This window comes from Rhodamnia argentea, chromosome 2 (genome assembly GCF_020921035.1).
Source record: "Rhodamnia argentea isolate NSW1041297 chromosome 2, ASM2092103v1, whole genome shotgun sequence".
Classification (NCBI taxonomy): Eukaryota; Viridiplantae; Streptophyta; class Magnoliopsida; order Myrtales; family Myrtaceae; genus Rhodamnia; species Rhodamnia argentea.
The window spans coordinates 35,618,390-35,640,660 of NC_063151.1; the positions used below are offsets into that span (position 1 = coordinate 35,618,390).

At 40.0% G+C, this 22,271-nt stretch overlaps 1 protein-coding gene across 1 annotated transcript; it reads left to right on the forward strand.

Moving 5' to 3' along the window:
* The first annotated feature begins 13,145 nt into the window (after positions 1-13,145).
* LOC115737894 (receptor kinase-like protein Xa21) lies at positions 13,146-22,129 on the forward strand. The gene is made up of 3 exons (XM_048273550.1): positions 13,146-13,950; positions 20,277-21,041; positions 21,480-22,129. Exons 1-3 carry the CDS (start codon positions 13,146-13,148, stop codon positions 22,127-22,129), a joined length of 2,220 nt encoding a protein of 739 aa, XP_048129507.1.
* Positions 22,130-22,271: the final 142 nt, after the last annotated feature.

Sequence of the window (22,271 nt, forward strand, 5' to 3'; positions counted from 1 at the left end):
TTCCCAGAAAATCTGTTAAGTCCTAGTTGAAGTAAGTCTAGCTTCGTGCAATTCGATATGGAGGGAGGAATCGGTCCCTCAATTTCGTTCCGTTGAGTGCTAAAAAATTCAAGATCTGGGAGTTTGAGGCCTATGCTTGCAGGAAGAGTCCCCTGTATGCGATTGGATCCAACATCAAACCCAATTAGCGGAGAGAGATTGAGTAACGAAGATGGAATTGTACCCGACAATCTGTTTGCTCCAAAGGCCATGACTTGAAAGTTTGCCGAGTGGCCTAGAGTTTGGGGAATGCTCCCACCCAAGTTGTTCAGGGGTAATGAAAGGATATCCAGCAAAGTTAAGTTCCCAATGGAGGACGGCACACTCCCGGTCAGATTATTACCACGCAAATTGAACTGCCGTAGCTTCGGGAATGAACCGAGCTCTCCAGGAATTTCTCCGATTAGTTCGTTGATCTCAAGCCTGAGGAGGACCAAATATGTGCAAACCGATATGTTTATGGGAATCTTGCCAACCAATGAATTATTGTGCAATTGTAGGATATGCAGGCGGCACAACTGGCCAACTTGCGGTGGGATTTCATGATCGAGACTTTTGTTTTGGAGCTGTAATTTACTTAGGGAGCTGAGGTTTGCGATATGAGGAGAGATTGGCCCGGAGAGTCCTCGTGATGACAAATTCAGGACCAAGACCTCCCGGTGCCTCCGGCCGCACGTAATGCCATACCATCGGCAAAACTCAATGCTAGAAAGGAACTCCGGTTATGCCCGCCTTACACGCGAGAAGTGCGAGTTTGTCTGTTTCATTGGTGGTGGAGTCGTCTTGGTATAAGCACAGTGCAAGAGCAATACCAAGAAGCAAGCGGCAAGATTGAAACTCCGCAAAACTAATGCTTACGAGTTTCACGACTTAAAGGAAGCGGGTAGATATGAAAGCAAGGCAAGAGGAAACAAGAGGCCAGATTTGTGCAAAATTGAAGCAGTGAAAGTGATTTATGTGAAGACAAGTGAGTGGTCATTTCCCGGCCACTCCATTTGTTGGTTCGTCCACTCTTTCTCACATCCGTTCCCCTACTGGACGTCACAGTTGTATCTCCATTGGACAATCCACTAAATTAAAAGGCACTCATTCCGACATTGGACAATAAGATTCAATATTTCTCATCATGACTTTATTTGGACAATTTACAATGTAATAATGGAGTGATAGAGATCTCTCTTACATCAGCTTTGACAGAGCCAAATGGAATCATTCCAGCGTCCACCATGAGCCAACTTAAGACTCACGCTCAAATTGCTCCACAAGGAGTCCAATATGTGATCTATTCAATCGGAATTTAAGGAGAAAAAAAGGGGTCTTAACATGGTGCGGTCGGTGGTCTCCAGTCGTCCAATTTCGTAATCATGCAACAACATGAGTCTTAAACACGAATAGCCTTGGGGGCACCTCTTGGGGCAATGGACGTATTTCAGACTTTTGACCCGATTAATCTCGTGACTGCAATAAAGAAAAAGCTGCGTCATATATACATGCCGAATTTGAGACCGTCCCGAAGGGAAAAACTTGAAAGTAAAACCACAGGTAGCATGGTAGAAAAGTCAATATGAGTAAGATAGAAAACTAATCCTTAATTGTCAATTTCGTTTTTCACTTGTTGATATACGTAAATCTCCATTACATTTAGAAAATAAAAACTTGAGGAACAAACAATGCATACTTCAACCTTAATTTTCACTTTCATCATAGTCAATGGAAAAAGCAGCAAAAGGAAATATATGAAATACGAAAGATAAAGAAATTGTATAATACTCTTATTCTGCCTTAGGACCTTGCAAAGGAAATTTTATTTTTATGCAAAAAATCATCTTTTTAAACAGATTAGCAACTTAGAACTTTCTAAGAGCCTTCATTATTAGTGGTTAAATACTTCCAAATAGAATTTCCAGAAATTGATTTATGTAATCTCATTGGAAACGAAATTAAAGTTGTCATCGCAAGTCTCTTTCCTGCAATTGATATGTGAAAAAAAAAAAAAAGACAATGTTATGATGTCAACAATTAAATGGATAATATGGGAAAATTCTACATAAGGGCTTGAAGTGCCCTTATTTTCTCAAATAAGGATCTGAAGTGGCATGATAGTTTCAAATAAGTACATAAAGTGGCCATGACTACTTAAAATAAGGACCTGACCTAATCGGCTAGCCAATTGGCTAAATGTTCTAGTCGGTCAAGGGAATTTTTGTCAATAAATAAATTTAACCTAATTTTTAGTTAAATTAAGTTAGAAAAAGTTGAAAAAAAATGCCCTTCGCCGAATATATGTACATATGTTAAAATTTTAGCTTTTTAATTAAAAAAATAGAAAAATAAAAAAAAATAAATGATGAAAATGCCCTTATCGGCCAGTGAAATTAGGCCCATTTTAAGACCGATATGGTTATTTCGGTATCTTATTTGAAACAATGTCCACTTAGGCTCTTATTTGAGAAAATGATAACACTTTAGGCTCTTAATTGAAACAAACTCTACTTCATGCTTTTATTTGAGAAAATAATAACATTTCAAGTCCTTATTTAAAACTTTTGCTATAATTTTTAGTACAAAGAATCATAAAAAGCTTGAGAAAAGATTGCCATGATTAGGAGGATTTGAGATGTACAGCCACTGCAATGGATAAAATTGATCAGAAAGTACTGGCAAACCATTATGAAATCACAAAAAATAAAATAAATAAAAAATAAACATATATATATACACACACACACGATGTTCGGAAGATGTTTATCGAGAAAGAAATACTACACACACGAGGAAGAAGCTGCGTGGATCTCCAAAGTTTGAAAATCAGTTGCTGAGCACATTGGATACCTATTTTGATAAGAATTTATTAAAACAATTACCAAATTCAGTCACAAATTATTTAATCTTATCAATTGCGTCCTAAAATTTTTCATAGTTTATCAACAGGATGCTTACAGACAATTTTGTCCAAAAATTGCTGATACCGACTTTTTCTTCTTACATTACACGTCCAATGATGATGTGAACAATTTGTAAATAAATTTTTTATCTTTTTATTTTCTTTTTTCTTTCTTTTCTTTTCCTACCAAGTCCAGCGAGGGTCCTTGGGTCGTTGGCTGTTGGCCGGCAACTCTCACTAGATTTGGTAGGAAAAAAAAAGTAAAAGAAAGAAAGGAAAATAAAAAGAGAAAAAATATTTAAAAATCAGCAAGGGTCATTGGCTATTGGCTGGGGACACTCACTAGATTTGGTAGGAAAAAAAAAGTAAAAGAAAGAAGGAAAATAAAAAGAGAAAAAATATTTAAAAATTTTCAAAAAAAATTATAAAATCATAAATTGTTTATGACAAAATTGTCCGTCCTACGTTGGCCTTGCCACATCAAACGGCTAGCATCTATGTCAGCAATTTCCTATCAAAAGTGGCCAAAAGGACTACATTGATAAATTTTCACAAGATTTAGGACTCAATTGGCAAAATTTAAAGGTTTAAGACTGACTTGCCATCTATACAATTTTTTGGACACTGAATATTAAAAAAATTATCCTATCCAGAGTTTTATTCGGCCCACCAAATGCAGCATAAGGAGCTAATTAATTATGAAAAAAAATTGTTTAGCAGTAATATTTCCCAGCGATTAATATGCCCCGACAGACATCTTTCAGGATGACATAGACTCATGTCTCCGAGGAGCTGAAATGTACACTACAGTATCGAGTTTGTCTTTTGACATTTTTGAGAATGGAACCATATTGTGATTTTAGTGCCGCTGCCGATGATGGCAGTTCAAAATCTCCTAGACGATGTCTGAAAGATTGACAGATCAATTGGTCAACAAATTGATATATGGCTCTGTTATCCTCCAAGTATTTATTGATCAACGATGCTCGAGATGCACATTGCGGGTGGAGTTTTCTTGTGAATGATTTGACTTCTTCTTCTTTTTTTGTCAAAATAACATTTTATTCACTTTATTGATTGAATTATAAGAGAGAAATATCTCAGTTCAAAGAACAACTCCAAACCAAAACAAGCTCCAAATAACCAAAGAACACATTTTGTATCACCGAACAAGTTTTTTCGCGACAAGAAATGAATGAACCAGAGAAGTAAAAATTGTGGCAAAACAAGCGTCATGAAAGTGGCATTTGGAAATAGCAGCTCCGCAGATCCCATCAGAGAAACAAAACTAGCGTAAACTGCAGATCAGAATTGGGATAAACTGGTTATGCTAAACCATTATCGCAAAGTTCCTCCTTAACATGTTAATCATCCCAAACCGTTTCTCGACTTACTGAATGCGAGAAAGCTGAATCTGCTTATTTAATCTGAATCTGAAAGAGATATTTGGCTTGACTGCAATATCACTCATCTCCAGCCATCTCGCACGACTTACAGCTACGCATCGCGAATCCTAGCGAAGCTGTAGAAAGAAACCAGGCACTCCCCCGAGTTTGCAACTGGAAAAGATAAATCTTTCCGATGCTCAAGACTCTGCATCGTGGGCCATAGACTAAAGCAACATCTGTGCTGATGAGGAGTGATAATACTGTTATCTTCCAACAGAAACTACTGCTTCTCTCCGGCTACACATTTCCAAAGTCCAACTCGGACTATCTTTCTTCGGTCAAACATTTCCGCCCTTCAACTCGGGTCAGGTACGGTCATATCCTCAACTCGAGACCAATTTTAACAGATATCACTGAAAGGTCTCTGCACTGCGGTGCACATGCTAGCACAATCAATTGAAAATGCATGATTGATTCTCTATTCTGCTCCACGTTGTACCTGTATGAATGCACTAGCATAAGAAAATTTAAATAATTAAGACAACAGATGTTAAGAAACTTGTAATATACATGCAGGAGCTCATCTTGTTCATGTAAGCTCAATGCAAAGAGTTTTTCCCTAATCTTTTGCAGATTATTTGCAACACCACTGATGCTCATCCATTTTCCAGGCACTTCATTGGAACAAGTGACTCCAATATTATATATCATAACAAAACACTCTTGAAATATGACATTGCTTTCACAAAGCCAATGCTGAGGACTATTCAGGTCAAAACGACTCTCTCTTTCTAGAAGCAGGATTTGATTTGTAACTTCTAACACTCGTTCAGGCAAAGCCGCCACGATGAAACTATGGAGGGTCAAATTGTCTCTGAATCTGTTGTCGGTAGGACTCAATCCTGTGAACATCTCTAGCAAAAGGATGCCGTAACTATAGACATTGCCTTCTCTTGACACCTCGCATCCCATTGCATATTCTGCCGCTTATTTTGTTCATAGTGGAGATGAATATAGGATTGTTAATCATAGAAAAGAACGTGGAGCATGGTCATTAGAATAGAAAGTAGAGAGATTATTTGGTGGAGCATAACCAATTGTCCCTCTAAGACCCACTGCGCTCATCTGATTAGCTACAGTATCAAGAGAAGATCCAAGAAGAAATTTCGCCAATCCAAAGTTGCCAAGATGTGCCATCATCTCAGCATCTAAGAGGATATTACTTGGCTTTAGATCACAATGAAGGAATGGGAAGTGGCACCGATGATGAAGATAATCTAGTGCAAAAGCAACCCCAATAGCTATACTTATCCTCTTAATGAAGTTCAACTTTTTTCGGAAGCTCACTCACCCCAAATGATGTTGCCCTTGGGTGTAGCCATCGTTCCAAGCTTCCATTGTCCATGAATTCATAGGCTAAGGCCTTAACGTCATTTTTTTTTATAATCAATACCCGAGCAAACCGTCAATATCTTCAAAAGATTTCGATGTTTGATGTTTTTTAATGCCTCGCACTTGGCTATGGAGCACCATGACGGACTAAATGAAGCACCTTCACAGCAACAGCAATTCCATTGTCCTTGAGTATCCCCTTGTAAACAGAGCCAAAGCTTCCAACACCAATCAAATTTATTGAAGTAAAGTCATCCATTGCTTTTAGGAGTTCTCCATAAGAAATGTGCGGACATAAACTATTTATCGAACTTGGAATTGGTTTATTTACTTTCTTCTTCAGCCAACAGAGACAGGTAAAAGCAAGAATAACAGCTACTACAAGAACTCCAAAAATAACATATGTGGACAATATCGTTGTATCGATCTTTTTGCTCTTGGAGCTTTTGGAAATGCAGTTTGGGAGGTGAAATTCCGGTAATCCACCACATAGCTCATTGTTCCCAATAATAGAAGTACTGGTAGTATTCTTAAAGACTCCTTCACGTGGCAGCATGCCTTTAACTTATTGTACAATAAATTCAAAAGTTTCAAGGAACGAAATAATGATAAGAATTATGGAATCTGACCTGACAAATTATTACGTGAAAGATCTAGTTCTTCAATACCTCCTAACGATCTGACTAATTGAGGAATGGACCCATGGAAGAAGTTGCCCCCCATCCTTAAAGATGTCAGTGCAGTGCAAGTACCTAAACTACCGGGGATTTCACCTTCCAACAAATTGTCCCAGATGTCCAATGCAGTCAAAGCTCTCAAGTTGCCAACTTCTGTGGGTAGAACTCCTGTCAAATGATGAGAGACCCACAAGCTCTGTGGTTATTGCACCACTGAGATTGGTACTAGATAGATCAAGCCAATCAAGAGACTGGCAGTTTGATAGGTTTGAAGGAATTTGCCCATGACCATAAAGAGTTAGTCCAATCAACTTGGTTAGTTTTCCCAAAGAAGACAGAATAGTCCCTGGTTAGATTTCCCAAAGAAGACGGAATAGTCCCTCCTAAGTTGTTATCACTTAATTCTAGTTTCGCTAGATTGTGTAGATTCCCCGAATTCGAGGGGATAACACTAGAAAACTGGTTGAGACTCATTAACAATAGTTCCAGGTTGACAAAATTCCCAATTTGGTTTGGGATATTACCAAATATGTGATTCTCGCTCAAAGTAAACACTGTGAGAGTGGTGGATAAATTACCTATGCATTTAGGTAACACCCCACCAAACTCATTCCAGTGAATGCCCACATGCTCTAAGTTGGTGCTGCTAGTTAATGAGCAAAGGAAACTCAAGTCTTCGGGTTTTCCATTTCCAAGCTAATTACCAAAGATTCGAAACCGCCTAAGCTTATACAAATTTTTCAAAAAGGGTACTTTCCCGGAAAATCTGTGGAGTCCTAGTTGAAGTAAATCTAGCTTCGTGCAATTCAATTTCGATGGAGGAATCAGCCCCTCAGTTTGGTTCGGTTGAATGCTAAAAAATTCAAGATTTGGGAGTTTGAGGCCTATGCCTGCAGGAAGAGTCCCCCGTATCCAGTTGGATCCAACATCAAACACAGTTAGTGAAGAGAGGTTGAGTAACGAAGATGGAATTGTACTCGACAACCTGTTTTTTACCAAGCTAATCTATTGCAAATTTGTCAGGTGGCCTAGAACTTGGGGAATGCTCCCGCCCAAGTTGTTGTGGGCTAAAAAAAGGATCTCCAGTGAAGATAAGTTCCCAATGATGGAAGCCACACTCCCGGTTAAATTATTCCCAGACAAATCCAATGGCCAGAGCTTCGAGAACGAACCAAGTTCTCCAGGAATTTTTCCGGTTAATTTGTTGACATCAAGCCTGAGGAGGGCCAATTCCGAGCAACCCGATATGTTTATGGGAATTGCACCAACCAATGAATTGTTGTGCAATCGCAGGATGTGTAGGCGACGCAATTGGCCAACTTGCGGAGGGATTTCATGATGGAGACTGTTGTTTTGGAGCCGCGATACCCTTAGGAAGCCAAGGTTTCTGATATGAGGAGATATTGTGCCGGAGAGTCCTCACGATGCCAAGCCCAAGACCGTGACCCTCCGGTACCTCCGGCCGCACGTAACGCCATACCACTGGCAAAACCCAATGCTATGGTTCCATGAGTCAAGCACACTGAAAGGATCTGCAGTTATGCCGGCCTTAAATGCGAGCAGGGCAAGTCTGTCTGTTTCGTTGGTGGCAGAGGAGACTTGATATAAGCACAGTGCAAGAGCGATACCAAGAAGTAAGGGACGTGATTGACACTCCGCAAAAGCCCAAGGAAGAAGGCAAGATGAAACAAGAGGGCAGGATAGGTGCTAATGGACACTGTCAAGAGATTTCTAACAAGGTCAAGGTGTCGTCGATTTTTCAGGAACGGCTTTTTGAACCGCTTTTCTTGGACTCGGTCCCAACCGGGTCCCCCATGAATAAAGCACCTCACACGCAACAAAGAGAACCCCTCATTGTTAGCTACTCACCTTGTAAAAAGCAGTCGTTATAGTCAATGAATTAGTCCATTAAATACTCTTGAACCATGATTGGTTTCTATAGAATTGTTTGGAATGAAAATTTGTTGTTCTGGTCAGAGAATTTTGTTATGATAGTATAACTTCATGTAATTTTCGCGAGGAAAATGTTAGTCTCTTTGGGCGATCCATTCATAACTTCACCTCCGGAATCTTCCTTGAGATCAACAGCATCAACTTCTTCTTTCCAAATTGCTCTTCATTAGACGTCACGCATCTATCCATTAATTTGTTCAAGGTAGGCAGCATGTGCAAAGTCAATATGAGTCAATAGAAATGAGTAAATCTACATTATATTTTGCAAAGAACTTAAAAACAAAAAGATACATTCCCCAACCTTAATCTTCGCTTTCATTATAATCCATGGAAAAAGTAGCAAAAGTTCAGTTATTCAAGAAAAAGATACGAAAGAATCATGGTACTTCCTTGCGAATAAATATCAAGAAATTGACTTATGTAATTTCATTGCAAATGAAATTAAAATTGTCATCGTAAGTCTCTTTTGAGCACACGGGAAGAATGGTCCGGCGGGGATGAGGGCAGGCGGCTGCGGCGGCGAGGGGTGAGCGGTGGAGGCCGTGGGCGAGCAGTGGCGGCAATGGGCGGGCCACGGTGGCAATGGTGGGCGGTTGGCAAAGTAGTTGTTATATTTTTTAATTTTATGGAACAAATATTTTATGATTTGGTTAAATATATAAGCAGTTAAATTATATAGGTCGGGTCGGGCATGAGACGGGTTTGGGTTGGATCGGATATGGGTCATAAAATTTGTAATACGTGAAAATGGGTCAAAACGAGTTAAATGAGTAAGTATGGGTTGGAGCATATTCAAACCCGATTCGACCCACCCATTTGACACCTCTAATCGTCAGTATAGAGACATTTGGATGTAGGATTCACAAAGGATTGGCGTGCCTTTTAACTTATGAGGAGCAACCGTATATGTTGTCCAAATAATTTATTTTCGTTGGGGAATTGACATAAGTTTATAAGGTATAATTTCTCTATGTCTCGAACCAGATAAAAGATTATTCTTAATATTCTAAGAGAGACATAAAAGTTATGCGCCGTCATAGGTTATATTATGCTGTTTGCATGTTGTGAAATTCGCATCGAGTTCCCCAGAAAAAAATTGTTTGAACCCAGATAACTTTGTTGCGAATTAGCCCAAGGCTTGTCAAAAATGCCCATAAATCCTACTTGCACAAAACATTAAGATGTAGATCTATTCTCCTATAGTTAGTAAATGTTCATCCTACCAAAAATCTATACATAGAAACCAACATCAAATATAGATATATTTAACTCGTGAGGATAGTCAAAATTTCCCCCTTCATTGTCGTGTAGCAAATAGAAAACGACGATGGGAAAATAAGATGATTGGAAACAACATCAGAATGAAAATAAGAAAAGCAAGCTTTCATTAAATCTCACAAAATGTAAATATTTTTCGTTTTCAGACGTGATTATTGACTAATGTTCACAGAGAATCACCCACATTACGTACGCAAGACTTTATCGAGTGTATGACTATTATAATTAAAAGGGAAGACCATCAATTTCATGGAAGTTGCTGAGTTGCTCTTCCTCTGACCAATCTAAGGAAAAGCTGAAGAAAGAGATTCTAAAAGACATGCACTTGGCTCGACGGACATCTTTCAGAATCATACAAACTTATGTCTCCGAGGAGCTTAAATGTACACGTGTAGACACATACGAAGATTATTGGTAGATTAGGTTTATACTAAAGGGCATAATTGTCATTGTATTATGTTAGCCCTAAACCCTATGTATATATTGTAAATTACTTCATCAATGCAAGCTAAGTTTGCCCAAACTCTACATGGTATCGGAGCGGTGATCCTTGGAGGCCGTCTCTCATGTCCTCTCTCTCTTTGGCCTTCTTGCTCGCGCTCATCTACTATTATCGCTACGGGGAAGAGGTTGCGACATTGATGCCCATCTACGCCGAAGCGGCTTCGATCGAGCGCTAGGATTTCTTTCGGTTGCTAGCCACCGAATCCTCCAGATCTGCGGAATCTGCTCCAGATCCGCAAGTCACCATGGCAAACGGGACTCCAAACTCTTCAGCCAACGTTCCCGCACATGAGCGGCCGGATAGCCCTTATTTTATGCATCATTTCGACAACCCTGGATCTAATCTCGTCGGCATACTCCTCACCGGTGAGAATTACAACAATTGGTCCCGAGCTATGGAGATTGCCCTTTCCGCCAAGAACAAGATGGTGTTTGTCACTGGAGAAATAAAAAAACCAGTCGCAACCGATCCGGCCTATGCATCCTGGATTCGTGTGAACAATATGATTCTATCCTGGATTCTTAATTCCATCCATCCAGATTTGGTGCCAACGGTTCTCTACACAGAGTCGATTGTTGATGTCCGGGCCGATCTCCGTGAGCGCTTTTCGCTATCGAATGGCCCTAGGATTTTTCATCTTGAGCAAACGATTTGTACCCTTGCTCAACGTGACGATGCTGTAACCAAATACTACAACAACTTCTGAAGCTGCTGGGTTGAATTGAATAATTTGGATCCATTACGGCAATGCTCTTGCTCGGCTCATTCTACCATCACCACACAACAAGAGAATCGGCGTCTATTTCAATTTCTCATGGGTCTCAATCCGAGGTACGCTAATGTTGTCGGTCAGATTTTACTAATGAATCCGTTCCCTAGTGTTGCACGTGCGTATGCACTAGTTCTTCAAGATGAGTCGCATCGCCATATCCAATCGGACCACCCATTGTCCGACCAAACCAGTACTTTGCTTAGCACTCACGGCAACCATGCTCCGCGGTCATACATGAATTCCTCATCCCATGGACCGCCCAGCTCTCTTGGCGCTCCTGCTCCGTCTGCTAACCTAGCTAAACGGACAAACACGTCTCGTAGCCGAGAAAGATGCGCCCATTGTGGCATCCTAGGACATACACGAGATGTGTGTTATCGACTTCATGGCTTTCCTCCCAACCAAAAGCAGCGCCGTGGACAGCCATCTACCTCCTCTCGGCCTGTGGACAATAAGTCCAGCCAGACTTCCGATGCGACACCTCCTCCGTTCACAAATGATCAATATAAGCAATTGATGCGCTTGTTACAAGAGGTAAACATCCCGAAAGCCAACCTCTCGGGTAATGTTCTTGGCTTCTCTTCGAATTCATTTAATTCTGATACTTGGGTTATTGACATTGGTGCTACCAACCACATCACATTTGAACCGCATCACTTTACAAACCCGACACACTATCCCTCTCCATATCCCACCGTTGGAATTCCGAATGGTGTTGGTGTTCCCGTGACATCATGCGGTTCGATCCCCCTTACCCCAACTATATCCCTTGATAATGTCTTTTGCGCTCCCTCTTTCAAATACAACTTATTATCAATCTCCAAGCTCACTCAAACCTTAAACTGCTCCGTCATTTTTTTTCCTAACCATTGTCTTTTTCAGGACCTCTTGACGAAGAAGATCATTGGTCGGGGCCATGAGTGTGGTGGCCTTTATTACCTAGAGATTCCTACCGGATCTGCCATTCTTTCTGCTGTAACCTCTTCACCTCATCTTTGGCATGCCCGCTTAGGACATCCATCCGAGTCGATTTTATCTACTTTGCAACAAACTTTATGTTTTAGTCCAGCAAAACAATTTAATCCATGTGATACTTGTCATTTATCCAAGCAAACGCGTATGTCTTTTGAGTCTAGCACTATTACTTCTTTACGTCCTTTTCAGCTTATTCATGTTGACATTTGGGGACCTTACTCTCATTTTACACATAAGACGTGTCGTTATTTTTTATCTATTGTTGATGACTATTCGCGCTATACTTGGATTTTTTTGCTTACTTTTAAGTCCGATGTGATTGATTCTCTAATTCGCTTCTTTACTTTTGTTGAAACTCAATTTCAAACTAAAGTTCAAAATGTTCAATCTGATAATGGGACTGAATTCCTTTCCTCTCGCTTACAAGAGTTTTTTTACGCCCACGGTGTTCACTACCAGCGCAGTTGCCCTCATACCCCTCAACAAAATGGAATTGTTGAGCGTAAGCATCGTCACTTGCTCAATGTTGCTCGTGCATTGCGTTTTCATTCTGGCATGCCTCTTCATTTTTGGGGGGATTGTGTCTTAAGCGCTACTCATCTCATTAATAGACTACCTAGTCCTCTCCTACACAATAAAACCCCATATGACCTTCTCTATGGCAAACCACCTTCCTATTCTCATCTTCGTGTCTTTGGCTCATTATGCTATGATTCCACCGGTCATCTTCACTCCGATAAATTTTGCCTCCGGTCTCGCCGATGTGTTCTAATCGGGTATCCCACAAATCATAAAGGTTACCGTCTCTTTGACCTCCAAGACCAAACAACTTTTACTAGTCGCGACGTCATTTTCTATGAGCAAGATTTTCCTTTCCACCAGACCATCAAACATACCACAATCGAACAGACTCCAGTAATTCCATTACCCATACCCGACCTTGGTGAAACATCCATCCCGATACTTGTACCTACCTCACCTTCTCAGCTTCCTGCACCCACGGCTGCACCATCACCCACCGAACCCGAAACCGTGCCTCGGCCATCACGGCAACGTCATCCGCCTGGATATCTTCGCGACTACCACTGCGCTGTTGTGGCCTCCGATCAATCCTCTTCGGACTCTAAGGTAACCGAATCAGGTACTCTTTATCCCTTATCCAAAGGTTTATCATACTCGCGATTTTCACCCACTCACTACACTTTTTTTAGCCTCCATATCCTCCGAACAGGAACCTGAAACTTATGACACTGCGTGTCAATCTCCCAAGTGGCGGGAGGCGATGTCTTCTGAGATACAGGCCCTTAAGCAGAATGATACTTGGGACATTGTTTCTCTTCCTCCTGGAAAACAACCCATCGGATGTAAATGGGTTTACCGAATCAAATATAACTCTGATGGCACCATTGAGCGCTACAAGGCTCGGCTCGTTGCAAAGGGTTATACTCAAACAGAGGGCATCGATTGCCATGACACCTTTGCACCCGTTGCTAAAATGGTAACTGTTCGCACTTTATTAGCTCTTGCTTCAATTCGTCATTGGCCTCTCTACCAATTAGATGTGAACAACGCTTTTCTACATGGTGACCTTGATGAAGAGGTCTACATGCGGTTTCCACCGGGTTTTCATACTAAGGGGGAGAATTTCGTCTGTCGTCTTAAGAAATCACTTTATGGTCTTAAACAGGCATCAAGGCAATGGTTTGCTAAATTCTCTTCTGCACTGCTTGATGTTGGTTTTCAACAGTCCAAGGCGGACTACTCACTTTTTACATTGGTTCGTGGCTCTCTCTTGACCATTGTCCTTGTTTATGTTGAAGATTTGGTGATCACGGATGATGATGAAGTTATGATTCAACTTCTCAAGCGATTTCTTGACACACAATTTCGCATTAAGGATTTGGGTACTCTCAAATACTTCTTGGGCATTGAAGTTTCTCGTTCCAAGTCCGGGATTTTCTTGTCACAAAGGAAATACGCTCTTGATATTTTGTCTGATGTTGGTCTTCTTGGAGGACGTCCCGTTGATACTTCGATGGAACCTAATATACAATTTTCGGACTCCTCCCCAGCTCTTAAGGATCCAGGTTCATATCGACGACTTATTGGTAGATTATTATATCTTACAAGAACTCGTCCGGATTTACTCTTTGCGGTGCAACATCTTAGTCAATTTATGCACTCTCCTCATGAAGACCATTGGAATGCCGCCCTTCGCATTGTGCGGTATCTCAAGCATGATCCCAGCACTGGTTTGTTCTTCCCTTCTGATTCTACTCTCCAACTTAATGGTTATACAGATTCTGATTGGGCATCTTGTTCTACATCCCGACGATCTGTTTCTAGCTCTTGCATGTTTCTTGGTTCTTGTCCCATCTCATGGCATTCCAAGAAACAAACCACTATTGCCCGTTCCTCGGCAGAAGCTGAATATCGTGCTATGGCGTCTGCTGCATGCGAAATCACATGGCTTCACATGCTTTTCTCGGATCTTCACATCAACACCGCCACCGCTGATCTTTTTTGTGATAATAAAGCGCCCATCCACATTGCTACTAATCCGGTCTTTCACGAACGCACCAAACACATCGAGATTGATTGTCACTTGGTTCGTGAAAAAATTCAAGATGGCACTTTGCGTACTCTTTATGTTCCCGGTCATTCCCAACTCGCGGACTTGTTTACGAAACCGGTCACACGTGATTTATTTTGTACTTTTAAGAACAAGTTGTTGACATGTTTACATTCACCAACTTGAGGGGGAGTATTGGTAGATTAGGTTTATACTAAAGGGCATAATTGTCATTGTATTGTGTTAGCCCTAAACCCTATGTATATATTGTAAATTACTTCATCAATGCAAGCTAAGTTTGCCCAAACTCTACAAAGATGCTAGGGAAAAAAAATAAACAGTCCACAGAATCGAGCTTGTCTTTTGACATTTTTTTAGAAGGCAGCCCACATCTTCAAAACGATGTCCGAAACCAAGGATTGACAGTGTTAGATGAAGGAGTGATTCAATATTTAATTACTCTAAAACTGTCTCTCACGTTTAGTCCGATCTTTTTGCCTAATTATCGATCTGGAAATTTTTCATTGGAAAGGCAAATAGAAGCTCGAAAAGATTCGTGCATCACGAGCCTTACCATAGCTTTCGGAGAGCCAACTCTGAGGACTATAGGGGTCTAAATTACTCTCTCTCTCTCTCTCTCTCTCTCTCTCTCTCTCTCTCTCTCTCTCTCTCTCTCTCTCTCTCTCTCTCTCTCTCTCTCTCTCTCTACGCTGATTATGATCCAACATTTCCCGCACTCATTTAGGCAAAACCGCGCAACAAAACTATGAAGAGTTCGATTGTCTCCCAATGTGTCATCGATGGCCTCTCTCTCTCTCTCTCTCTCTCTCTCTCTCTCTCTCTCTCTCTCTCTCTCTCTCTCTCTCTCTCTCTCTACGCAGATTATGATCCAACATTTCCCGCACTCATTTAGGCAAAACTGCCGCAACAAAACTATGAAGAGTTCGATTGTCTCCCAATGTGTCATCGATGGCCTCTCTCTCTCTCTCTCTCTCTCTCTCTCTCTCTCTCTCTCTCTCTCTACGCAGATTATGATCCAACATTTCCCGCACTCATTTAGGCAAAACTGCCGCAACAAAACTATGAAGAGTTCGATTGTCTCCCAATGTGTCATCGATGGCCTCTCTCTCTCTCTCTCTCTCTCTCTCTCTCTCTCTCTCTCTCTCTCTCTCTCTCTCTCTCTCTCTCTCTCTCTCTCTCTCTCTACGCTGATTATGATCCAACATTTCCCGCACTCATTTAGGCAAAACTGCCACAACAAAACTATGAAGAGTTCGATTATCTCCCAATGTGTCATCGATGGCATACAATCCCGTGAACATCTCAAGCAAGAGAAGGCCGTAATTATAGACATTGCTTCTCTTGGGATGTCACACCTAATTGCATATCTGCCATACATTTAGATCACAGTGCAGATGGAATTAGGGGTGCGGATAATCGAAACATAATTATGTTGGGATGTGGTTGGGGAGGATATAGATGAACTCAGTGTATCATAGATATGGAGAAAGCAACAAGATAAAGGAAATACGAAGAGAGAGTATTAAAATATATCTCGAATTTAAACTCCTAAGTAAAAGCCGACCCGAATAAGAGAAAATACGAAAAATGTAGCCGCGTCGAAGTCATGATCAAGAATAAAGATTGTCTTCGTAGAATTCTTCTGGCAGTATGATATAACGTTACCGTTTATTTCCTTAGCCACAGACATAACAGAAGCATTAAACCCTAGCATTTATTTCCTTATTCGCTAAGCATTTAATTATCATTGATCAAATATTGAAATATTAAATCATGCCTTATTTATCAGCTTAATCTTTTAGAATAATTGACAATGGTTCTACGAAATCGCACGTGATACCGGAGCTCATGTTACTAACAAGTCTGTACCCAATGGTCATACGGGATATACAGATTATTCTTGCTCCGACCCAAAGCTCAATGTGTGATGGAGATATTGGCGGTGGTCTCACGAAATCTCATATAATATAAGAGCATAAGGTTCTAAGTTCAAATATTTCAAAGCTCCATTTGCTTCCTTATTTAAATATGGCAACGCTTAGCGGTAGGCAAAAAGATCGGACTAAGTGTAAATAAGATTGATAGAATATTTAAATATTACATCACTCAATTATTTTAAACTTTTAGAAAAATTGGCGGTGCTCTCAAGAAATCACACTATCATATTTATTGACTATACTCTATTTTGTAGGGGAACTATGGAATTGACCATTTTCCATACTATAAAAATGAGTAGCAGATTACAACATATTATAATCATGTTAGGTAATGTTATATCTAATGAGCCAAATAAAGTTTCACGGATAATAATATGCCGTAAGGCTTCACATAACGAACATAGACAAATGTATCACGCCACATGACAGCAATCCGAAACCATATTTTCACCTTAGGTTAAGAAAGAATGAAACGAAAAAATTTGCATTCTGTGAGATTGAATGAAAGCTCGCTTTTCTTATTTTCATGCCGATGTTTCCAATCATCTCCTTTTCCCATCGTGGTTTTCTACTTCTTACACGGTCATGAAGACAGAAATTTTGACCATCCTCACGAAATATCTGTATAGTTGATGTTAAATGTTTTGTGCAAGTAAGATTTACGAGCTTTTTTGACATATTGTGGGCTAATTCACAGCAAAGTTATCTGGGATCAATCAAACGCGACCGTTGATCCAATAACTGGTAACATAGTCAATCAACGTCTAACAATCATCTCAGTCATTCAATCTCTCGTAATGAGCTCAACAATTTTGCCGTGGTTTTTTGCCCGCGATATTGTAGAAAGGCCTGAAGGGCTTCAGGGGCTAATTTTTTTCGCAGGAACTCGATGCAAATTTCACAATTTGGAGCATTATGCAGACTTGACAATGCCCTTTCACCCCACCTCTTAGGGTTTCTTCCTTTCCCTTGAAGCCGTTGCTGGAGCCGTCCCAGAGGGAGAGGGAGGTCCCTCTCTCCCACCCTCTCTATTTCCCTCTTCCCTCTTTTGAAGCTTTTCTTTCTTGTGTGTGAATAAATTCTCACAGCTGATTTTAGGTGAATGTAGAGATGACTGCCACAAAGAATGATGTTCGTGACGTGGTTCCACGCTTTTCGAGATTTGGCCACTCTTCTCTCTCGATTTAGATTTTAGGTCAAGATTTGGAGGTTTTACTCTCTCGAACTAGATTTGGATATAGATATGGGAGTTCCTTAGGAGTATTTAATTTGTGTTCTTTTGATGTTGGTGTCTCTGCATGACAATGGTAATGAGGACGTTGAACCTAGAGGCGCACCGCAAGTCATTATAAATGGAGTGGGAGATCTTGACGTCTGCTCATCGGTGAATTTAGTGATCGGCCGCCGAAATTTTATGATGACAGATTTGTTCTTGAGGGATGTGAGTGTGCTTTTAGATACAGATTGTGCTTTGTTATTTGCTTTTTCAATTTTGCTTCATTCTATAGTTATTTGGAATTTTCTAGACTTGAAAGATGTAACTCTTGAGCATTATTGTGATATAGGGTTAATTCTACGAAAAAAAACTGGTATATCCGTGACAAATTCATCCCAAATTAATTTTCTGACCACTAAATGTCCCAAACTGGCACACATATAACAAATTTACTCTACGTTAATTTCGCTAAATTTTACCGTCAAATTGCTGAGTTGGATGACACGTGGCAGTTGACGGACATACGGTTTGGGGTTTTAGTCTCCGTTTTTCACAAGTTTGGGATTTTTGGTAAAAAAATTAGTTTTTGATAAATTTATCATAGGTTTAGCAATTTGAGATTTTCCGTGACATTAACCCTTTGATACCCACATGGCATCTTTCTTTCAAAAAAAAAAAAACAAAAGCAATATAATCTATAATGAAGCACAACTTTCATATCTCTCCTTGTATATTAAGAACAATATTTTATTTGGTTAGAGAGAGATAGAGAAGTTATAACTTTTAAACTAATGCCAATTTCCCAAAGGTATATAAAGAATAATTTCAACTAAAGGCATAAAGTGGCCTTATTTTCTTGAACAAGGACATGAAATTGACTTTATTTCAAATAAGATTTTGAAAGACCCTCATTATTTTAAAGAACGGCCTGATTAAGGGTATTTTCTTCATTTATATTTGCTGATTTTTTTTCTTTTTCAATTTTTTTTCCTTCAAGAAAAGGAACGGCTACCGGCGAGGCGAGCCCTCGCCTAGGAAACAGACAAAAAAGGAAAAAAAATATAAAAAATGTAAATGATGAAAATATCCTTGGTAAGGCTCTCCTTTAAAATAACGAAGGCATTTCATGTCATTATTTAAAATTTTCCTGCAAATAAATTATCGGGACCAGACCACATACACTGTTGCTCCTCATAAATTAAAAGGCACTCGAATCCTTTGTGAATCCAACTTCCAAATGTCTCCATATCGACAAGTGACGATCATCCCAAAACTAGAAGTCCCTTTCATTAACATCCAACTTTTTCTAATTTCTCCTTTTCACATTGACTTTAAAGACTTCCAAAGCTATAAAGTAGAACTTGGTGTTTGGCACGCTATCGGTTTTCCTTTTACAACGGTATACGCAATTTGCAATTTAAAATCAAATGATTATTTCGGATCAAGGAAAAAAAAGAGCAAAACAGGTTACAAGTAAGCTGTACTTTTCCAAACTCATAGAAAATGACCAGCTTTTTATAATTGGATGTCTAAGAAGCATCCTGTTAAGTAAATCCTTATATTTTACCCAAAAAAAAGAGAGTAAATCCTTATCAAAATAGATATATGGTGTGCTCAAAATAGAATAATCGTACACTCGAAAAAGTCTTGCCTAAATAAGGCGTGTGATTCCTATGGTCAATAGTCAATAAACCCATTTTATTTTCCATCTTCTTAACTATCTTTTCAGTCGTGGAAATTTTTAATAATATATTAATATTTTTGTCATTTTTTTTTATTTTTGAGTCCATCAGTGCTAGCATGGACTTTTTAATAATATTTTAATAATTTTTTGAGTTCTTTTATATTTTTTTTTTTATTTTGCTCTTTTCTTTTATTTAGTCTTTTCCCCCAACCATTACGGCCAGGATGCCCTCGCCAGCATTGGAGAGGGGCATCCCAGCCCTAAGAGTTGGGAAAAAAAAACTAAGAAAATAAAAGAAAAAAATCATAAAAATTTAAAATATTATTAACAAATTTTGCGTCGGTGCCAACCAGCCAAAATTGGCCGGATGGACTAAATTAACACAAATGCAAAAGATTTAAGACTGAATTAGAATAAATGCAAAATGTTTAGGACTGAATTGATAAAAAAAAGATATTCAGGATTGAATTGGCACATTGTAATAAAATTTAAGACTTTTTTTCTTGCCATTTGAGCGTGAGCATGAGTCTGAGTCCCCACTTCGTGTAGTAAATCTTAGAATGATTCTATTTTGCTCTCCCAAAGCTAATTTAAGAGAAATCACCATCACTCATTATTAAATTGTTGTTGAAAATTGTCCAAATCAAGCCATGATGGGTCTTTCTTAGCTTTCTGGGGGTTTTTGCAGCGGGCTTAGTTGCTGAGAAATCTCAAATCAAATTGTGCAACGTCATAATGATTGCCTTAATTTAGTGGATTGTCCAATTTAGATATACTTGTGGCATCCATTAGTGGAAATGACGGCTCACTGTTTTTCTTATAAATATGTCCTGGAAAATGGACACCTCATTTATAAATCTCTTCACAGTTCCGATTAACACACGGGTCCTGCCTCTTGTTTCTTCTTTCTTCTTTCCTTGCTTTCAAATCTACCCGCTTCCCTGGGCTTCGAGTCATGAAACTCATAAGCATTGCTGTTGCAGAGCTTCGATATTGCCACTTGCTTCTTTGTATTGCTCTCGCACTATGCTTTCACCAAGTCTCCTCCAACAGCAATGAAACAGACAGGCTCGTTCTATCCGCATTTAAGGCCGGCATAACTGGAGATCCTTTTGGCGTGCTCAACTCATGGAACAGCAGCATTGGGTTTTGCCAGTGGTATGGCGTTACGTGCGGTCGCAGACAGCGAAGGGTAACGGTCCTGGACTTGTCATCACGAGGACTGTTAGGATCAATCTCTCCTCATATTGGAAATCTCAGCTTCTTAAGGGAAATATGGCTCCAAAACAACAGTCTTGGTCAAGATATTCCTCCGCAAGTCGGCCAGCTGCGCCGCCTTCGTGCCTTTCGACTAGACAACAATTCGTTGGTCGGTGAAATTCCGAAGAATATATCAGGTTGCATAGACCTGGTCGCCCTTAGTCTTGAGAACAACAAACTAACAGGAGAAATTCCTGGGGAGCTCACTTCACTGCTGAAGCTACAGAAGTTGGATTTGGTGGCGAATAATCTGACCGGGAGTGTGCCTTCCTCCATTGGGAACTTATCTTCACTGAAGTTCCTTCTTTTAGCCTCGAACAACCTAGGTGGGAGCATTCTCCAAGTTCTAGGCCGCCTGACAAACTTGCAAATAATTGCATTTGCAACAAACAGATTAGCAGGTGTAATTCCATCTTCCTTATTCAATCTCTCTTCGCTAATTGTGTTTGATGCTGTATACAACAGGATACTGGGGACACTTCACGCAGGTATAGGCCTCAAACTCCCAGATCTTGAATTTTTTAGCGTTGCCGAGAACCAACTCAAGGGGTCGATTCCTCCGTCGATATCCAATTGCACAAACCTGAGCGCACTCCAACTTTGTAGTAACAGATTTTCCGGGAAAGTACCTTCTTTGGAAAATTTGTATAAGCTTAGCTGGCTCCGAATCTATGAAAATCAGCTTGGAAGTGGAAAACCCGAAGACTTGAGTTTCCTTTGCTCGTTAACTAACAACACCATGTTAGAGCACGTGGGCATTCACGAGAATGAGTTTGGTGGGGTGTTGCCTAAATGCATAGGTAATTTATCCACCAGTCTCACAGTATTTACTTTAAGCAAGAATCACATATTTGGAGAGATTCCAGAAGAAATTGGGAATTTTGTCAACCTGGAAATATTGTATATGGGTCTCAACTAGCTTTCAGGTGTTATCCCCTCAAATTTGGGGAATCTACACAATCTAGCGAAGTTGCAGTTAAGCTATAGCAACCTCAGAGGGACTATCCCATCTTCTTTGGGAAATCTAACGAAGCTGTTTCACATAGATCTTAGTGGGAACAACTTTCATGGGCAAAATCCCTCACACCTATCAAACTGCTGGGCTCTTGATATGCTTGATTTGTCCAGTAATAATCTCAGTGGTGCCATACCCCTGCAGCTTATAGGTCTCTCATCATTAGTGATCATTCTAAACTTGTCTCATAACCATCTAACTGGGATTCTACCCACTGAATTTGGCAACTTGAGAGCTTTAACTGCGTTGGATATCTCGGACAATTTGTTGGTAGGTGAAATCCCCAATAGTTTAGGGGATTGCACTGGATTGATATCATTGAGGATGGGAGGCAACTTCTTCCATGGGTCCATTCCTCAATCAATCAGATCGTTAGGCGGCATTGAAGAACTAGATCTTTCATGCAACAATTTATCTGGTCAGATTCCAGAATTCTTATCGATATTTCATTTCTTGAAACTTTTGAATTTATCATACAATAAGTTTGATGGCATGCTACCACGTGAAGGAGTCTTTAGTAGTGCTACTGATATTTCTATTATTGGGTACGATGGGCTTTGAGGTGGACTACCGGAATTTCATCTCCCAAATTGCATCTCCAAAAGCTCCAAGAGTCGAAAGATCAATAAGCTGATATTGCCCACTTCTATTGTTTTTGGAGTTCTTGGACTAGCTCTTCTTCTAGCTTTGATATATCTCTGCT

Coding starts and splice junctions, on each gene's coding strand:
- LOC115737894 (XM_048273550.1), top strand. CDS start 13,146: ATGTCTTCTGAGATACAGGCCCTTAAGCAGAATGATACTTGGGACATT. Junction 13,951..20,276: donor CCCAGCTCTTAAGGATCCAG/GTTCATATCGAC, acceptor TTGCTGTTGCAG/AGCTTCGATATTGCCACTTG. Junction 21,042..21,479: donor ACTGGGGACACTTCACGCAG/GTATAGGCCTCA, acceptor ACTAGCTTTCAG/GTGTTATCCCCTCAAATTTG.